This window comes from Geospiza fortis, unplaced genomic scaffold (genome assembly GCF_000277835.1).
Source record: "Geospiza fortis unplaced genomic scaffold, GeoFor_1.0 scaffold37, whole genome shotgun sequence".
Lineage (NCBI taxonomy): Eukaryota > Metazoa > Chordata > Aves > Passeriformes > Thraupidae > Geospiza > Geospiza fortis.
In genome coordinates, this window is record NW_005054449.1 from 359,913 (window position 1) to 366,729 (window position 6,817).

General features: G+C 42.2%; 1 protein-coding gene across 1 annotated transcript in view; it reads left to right on the forward strand.

Moving 5' to 3' along the window:
- The window catches only part of MIB2 (mindbomb E3 ubiquitin protein ligase 2), a 43,945-nt gene that overhangs the window by 15,293 nt on the left and 21,835 nt on the right, over positions 1-6,817 (forward strand). Inside the window, 1 exon segment of the mRNA XM_031062510.1 lies at positions 6,648-6,754. Within this exon segment, the coding sequence (XP_030918370.1) occupies positions 6,648-6,754 (107 nt within the window).

Genomic DNA, 6,817 nt, shown 5'->3' on the forward strand with positions numbered 1-6,817 from the left:
GCCCTCCCTGTTTGTAGCAGGTCACTGGTTCAGGATTTAGGGGGATTTAATGCAGGATTTAGGGGGATTTAACCCCAGACAGGCCCTGCAGAGGGTTCCCATCAGTCTCTAAAGAGGCTTTGCAGGCACCTTTACCTGCAGAGCTATTTCAGCTCCTAAAATGACCTGAATTTGAACTTGAAGGGGTAGGAAGTGCTGATTTTTTTTTTACATTTTGCTATTTGAGGTAATCTCTTCCTGACCTCCTAATTTGTTATTTTTTACTGTTATTTTTATTTATTTTATAATTGCTTAAGTCACTTATCTCTCTTTTTTCCTTTTCCTTTTTTTTTTCCTTCTAAGTAAAGTAGAAGATAAAACCTTTGGCAGTTCCTTAAACACAAAAAGAGAAAAACCATTTTCTTTTATATTTCTATAATATAATATAATATAATATAATATAATATAATATAATATAATATAATATAAATATATTACATAGTATATATTATACATTATATATTATATTTATATAATAACTATAATAAATACTTACTATTATTTTAATTTCCTGTTTAGTTTGGATTTTATGGCTCTTGTGGGAGAGCTTCTCATCCTTGGCTTAAAAGGATGAGTTTTACTGAAGGGCTTTTTCCAGATCTGGTGTATCCATTTCCTGAATATTTGCTTAGTAATTGGGAGATAAATCAGTGTCTGTGAGCAGGGCAGCAAAGCAAAGCTCATCAGTTTTCTCTTAGAGCTGGAAAATTCAGGCGCATTCTGGTGAGTTCTGCAAAAAAAAAAAAAAAAAAAGGAAAAAAATCTGGATAAAGGACAAAATCTGGATTAAGACAGTTCCTGAAATAGGTTTCTGTAATCAAACCTGAGATAATCTCCTAGAAAATATTCATGTTGTTCTATTCCCACGCAGCACCAACATTTTGCTTGGATCACCTGCTCAGGGCTGGGGCTGGGCTGAATTTCAGATGTGGAATAATTTCCCCAGGTTATTTTCTAGCCTTTTCTCACCAATAAATCACAACCTCAGTGGTTTTTCACAAGCCTTGTTTTTAATTATTTTTTTTTTCCTGGCAAACAATGGAGCTGGAGGAGCCAGCGAGCTGCACAGGGAAATGTTTTGTGTAATCAAGCACAAGAAATACAAATATTTTCTCCCATTGTGCTTTATCCTGTAGTCAAAACAGAAATTGCAGTTCTTTTCAGCTGTAATTCCTAAACCAGCTCTGGCTGGTGGAGTTGGAAATCAGATCCAGGAACAAGTGTGTGCTCTGATTTAGGTCTGTGCAGTTTTAATAATCCAAATTAAATTCCCATCTGTGGCTGTGAGAGCTGAGCTGATCCAGCAGCTGAGTGACAACTACTGGGTGTTTGATTTCTGGGCAATAATATAAATAATGCATATTATTAACACAGTAACCCCCTCAGCAGGAGGAATTTATGAACTATTTATTTTAATCTGCAGTGGCAGTTTCAGCTAAGAAACTTGGGTGAGGAATCTTTGTAATCAAATGAATTTATTAATATGGATTTTTAATCTATTAATGGATTGATATTTTACTTTAGAGAAATCTTATTTTAGGGAAAAAGCCACCATGATTTGCCAGATAAATTACCTGTGCCTCCCTAAAAAGCCCCAACCATGAGCACCAAGGGATATTTTCACACTGGGGCTTCCCTTGTGTAATTTGGATTATTCTGTTTGATTTCTACAACAGGGATTGACATGTTTTATATTGACATATTCAATGACATATTTTATCTTTATCTTTGCTGGAATTACCTGATCAAAACTTCAAGCAAGAGAAACCTTCCCTGAACCAGCTTTAGCAGGGTTTTGAGCTAATAATGAACTTTGGAGGATGATAAAATGACATTTTCACTGTGTGCTCAGTGGTGTTTCTGCGTCTCCTCAGTGCAATATTCTGCTTTTAAATGCTCTGTGTGAACATCTCTGAGTGAAAAACTCTCTGCAGGAACCTTTTTAGTTCCCATTGAGTAGCCTTGGTCTGAAATCTTCCCTGCTGTGGCTTTCCAGTGCAGGATTTGATCCAAATTAATTTGGGGGTTACCAAAAAACCACAGTTTTTACTGATAAAGATGTGTTATAAGGCTGGTTTTGTCAATAAATGTGTCTTGTCAAGGATGGAGAAGATTGAAAAGGAAAAAATCTGGATAAAGGCAGTTCCTGAAATAGGTTTCTGTGATCCAGATTTCTTTGGGATTGCCAAAAAAACACTGATAAATTAATGTATTATGAGGATACAGCTGGTTTTGTCCATAAATGTGCCCTGTCAAGGATGGAGAGGATTGAAAAGGAAAAAATCTGGGTAAAGGCAGTTCCTGAAATAGTTTCTGTGATTCACATTTCTTTGGGGGTTACCAAAAATCCCACAGCTTTTACAGATAAATTAATGTGTTTTAAGGATACAGCTGGTTTTGTCAATAAATGTGCTTTGTCAAGAATGGAGATGATTGAAAAGGAAAAAATCTGGGTAAAGACAATTCCTGAAATAGGTTTCTGTGAGCCAAATTACTTTGGGATTACCAAAAAAACGCTGATAAATGGATGTGTTTTAAGGTTACAGCCTGCTTTGTCAATAAATGTGCCCTGTCAAGGATGGAGAGGATTGAAAAGGGAAAAAAATCTGGGTAAAGGCAGCTCCTGAAATAGGTTTCTGTGATCCTGATCTTAGTCTGGTTCCTGCCTGAGCAGCCAGCAGCCATCTGTCAGAAGTGCCTCCTTTATCCTCTGCTGGAAGAGTTTCAGGAGAAGCTTTGCTGGGGGGATTAGAAAACCTGGAATTTCTTGCTTTGAGGTCACTTTTGTCTGTAGTTCCTGCGAGATCTTCGTGTTTTGGCTTTTCTGGAGGTGGATCTTTGTGTGTCCTGGCAGGGATGTGGGTTTGTGTCTCCCAGGAGTTGAAAATCTGGTTTAGGGCTGTGCCTTTGTGAAGGTTTAATGTGATATTTATTTATTTATTATCACAGGTTTATGGGCTGCCACTTTACAGGGTGACCATCCCTTCTGCTTCTTGTCCCCTTAATCGTGTTTATTTCTTCAGATAAGAAGAAGAAATCTGCAGCAGAAAAAATCTCACAAAACACATCAGACATGCCTGGTGTGAAGGAGCTCTGGCTTGCTGCTGCAAATTTAAAAGTAGTTTTTATTTAAATTTCTGCAGATCAGTGGATTTGGAGGGAATAATGTGATATTTATGGGCTGCCACCTTACAGGGTGCCCATCCCTTCTGCTTCTTGTCCCCTTAATCGTGTTTATTTCTTCAGATAAGAAGAAGAAATCTGCAGCAGAAAAAATCTCACAAAACACATCAGACATGCCTGGTGTGAAGGAGCTCTGGCTTGCTGCTGCAAATTTAAAAGTAGTTTTTATTTAAATTTCTGCAGATCAGTGGATTTGGAGGGAATAATGTGATATTTATGGGCTGCCACCTTACAGGGTGCCCATCCCTTCTGCTTCTTGTCCCCTTAATCGTGTTTATTTCTTCAGATAAGAAGAAGAAATCTGCAGCAGAAAAAATCTCACAAAACACATCAGACATGCCTGGTGTGAAGGAGCTCTGGCTTGCTGCTGCAAATTTAAAAGTAGTTTTTATTTAAATTTCTGCAGATCAGTGGATTTGGAGGGAATAATGTGATATTTATGGGCTGCCACCTTACAGGGTGCCCATCCCTTCTGCTTCTTGTCCCCTTAATTGTGTTTATTTCTTCGGATATGAACTTAGTGCACCAGAAAAATCCCACTAAACACATCAACCATGCCTGGTGTGAAAGAGCTCTGGCTTGCTGCTGCAAATTTGAAGTAGTTTTTGTTTAAATTTCTCCAGATCAGTCAATTTGGAGGGATGAATGTGATATTTATGGGCTGCCACATTACAGGGTCTCATCCCTTCTGCTTCCTTGTCCTCTTATTTATGTTTCTTATGTTTATTTATTCAGATATGAACTTTCTGCAGCAGAAAAAAATCCACTAAACACATCAACCAGGCCTGGTGTGAAGGAGCTCTGGCTTGCTGCTGCCAATTTCAAGTAGTTTTTGTTTGAATTTCTCCAGATCAGTGGATTTGGATGTCCCATCCCTCTCTTTAAAGCAGGGGTGATGCTGCTGTTCCGGATGCAGCTCAGGGATGTCAAAACCCAAATCAGCACCTCAGGGAAGCTTGAGCAGGCAGAACATCCCCAGGGAGTGGTTCCCAGAGAGCCACAGCTTCATTCTGGACACTTCATGCTCCCAAGTGCTTCCTGGGCCCTGCGGTAATTTAATATCCTTGGAATTTGTAGGGCAGAAATGGCTGCAGACTTGTGCTGTCGTAATTAAATTTGTTACTAAAGGCAGCAGCACGGTGATTAAATTTATCCCAGGGGTATTTTTGCATCACACTGGGTAACTTTGGTTGTTACCCAGTATTTGGAGCAAAACATTGAATTAGATTAAAACCTTGATAAGAATCTTTGGCTGAGGAGATTTGGTGCTCGCATCAGAATCAGGGTCAGAATTTCAGTGAGGCTGGGGAAGTAGGGCACTTCTGGCCCCAGAATTGCAGCAGGACAGGAGATGGAGTTTCTTACAATTTCCTTTTTGTAAGGAAACTCAGCTTTCTAAATTGATCAGCTTTGTTTTTTTGGTCTCCATCCACAAATTTCAGAGGAGGTGGCAGGTTAATGTGAGAGGGTTGAGCTGGGGGATGACTACTGTTACATGATAATCCAAAAAGGGAACTTCTGCTAAGAATAGGATGAGGGGTGGATATTTTGCTATTTAAACATCTTAAGCTCAGCTTGGTGCTTTATTTTACTATCGCTAAGAATCTTTGCATTGAATCCCATCCCTTGTGAGAGGAGGCTTCGGAAGAGAGAATTATATTTTTATCACTTTGTCTCAGGGCTTGGCTCAGACATCTTTGATAAATTATTAGGAAAAACATTGAACAAAATGCAGTGAAGACATCCAGGCTATTTCAGAGGAAATCCATGCTGGTTTTTGAAGCCAGTCTGTAGAGCCTGACAGTGCAGTAAAATGAATGATGAGCAGTGGCTCTTTATAGCTGAGCTTTCCCCTCCACTGTCATTATCTTCTTTCATAACAATATCCAGCCTTGATGGTGCTTAAAGCAGACAAAATCTCAACCCTCCAAACATTTTCCTCCTGCTGAGCTCCAGCCTGGCTAATTAATGAATATAAATTATTAGTCATTATAACAGCAAGGCATAAATAGTCCCTCCCTCTTTTGAAACCCACAGGGTTGTAAACCACAGGTTCAGAAAAATAAAAGACTTAAGCATTTGCTGGATAAGTAAACACGAAGTTCAAGCCTAAGCTTTTTATCCTCCCGAGTCTCCACCTTGCCTCTGGAGGTATTAGATGGAAAAGAAATGCTCTGAGGTCAGCCCTGCCCCCAGGAAGCTTCCCCTCCCCTTGCCCTGTGCAGCAGCTGCTGAACTTGGGCTGCCCTGTCTGGGCTGGGGCTTGCCAAGAAGAGCCTGTCTGGCTCCGGGGGCATGGGTTGGGGCACCTAGAAAAGGGATTGTGGCCTGGAAAGGAATTGTGGTCTGTAAAGGGATTGTACCTAGAAAAGGGATTGTACCTTGAAAAGGGATTGTGCCCTGAAAAGGGATTGTGCCCTGGGGGAACAGCCAGGCAGGTCCCCGTGGACTTTGGTGACTGATGAGAAGGCTTTGTGGATTTTATCCTGAAAAGGGATTGTGCCCTGGCTGAGCAGCCAGGCAGGTTCCCCTGGATTTTGGTGGCTTGGTGATTGATGAGAAGGCTTTTTGAATTGTACCTGGAAAAGGGATTGTGCCCTGGCTGAGCAGCCAGGCAGTCCCCGTGGATTTTGGTGGCTGATGAGAAGACTTTGTGGATTTTATCCTGAAAAGGGATTTTGCCCTGCCTGAGCAGCCAGGCAGGACCCTGGGAATTTTGGTGACATGGTGACTGATGAGAAGGCTTTGTGGACTGTACTCTGAAAAAGGATTGTACCCTAGCTGAGCAGCCAAGCAGGTTTCTCTGGATTTTGGTGGCTTTTTTGATTGTACCTTGGCTGAACAGCCAGGCAGGTGCCTGTGGATTTTGGTGGCTTGGTGACTGATGAGAAGGCTTTTTGGATTGTACCCTGCGTGAGCAGCCAGACAGTCCCTGTGGATTTTGGTGGCTTTTTGGATTGTACCCTGAGTGAGCAGCCAGGCAGTCCCTGTGGGTTTTGGTGCCTTGCTGGCTGATGAGAAGCCTTTGTGGCAGCCTGGGGACAGCAGAGGGGCTGCCTCAGTGACATTATGGGCATTGGGAGCTGCTTTAACAGGACATCAGACCCCCTGTTCACCATCACGTAGGTGCCTCTCTCCTTCTCCCTGCACTGGGGGGGTCTGTGCTGGGTTGGGGGTGCAGGGCAGGTCTGGGGGAGCCTGGAATGTTCCAGAATTCCACAGCCCTGCTGCTCTGAGCTGCTCTGGTTCTCTGCTTGCAGAACGTGCTGAGCTCCATCCCTGCCTCCCTGCAGGGCCACCCCAAAAATGTCATGACCCTGCAGTGAGGGGGGGGGTCCTCGTGGTGCAGCCCTGAGCTGGAGCAGAGCTTTGGCACTTCTGCAACAACAACAAATCCATTTGTTCCTCTGGTTTTGGTTTTGCAGGGTCCTCGTGAGCCCTCGGCAGAATCTGACTCGCATCACCCTAAAAGGGACTTTCCAGGGGGCTAAAGTGGTCCGTGGGCCTGACTGGGAGTGGGGCAACCAGGATGGTAAGCTGCCTCTGGGATGGCCTGTAGAATTTGATTTTTTATATATATTTTAAAAATATACAT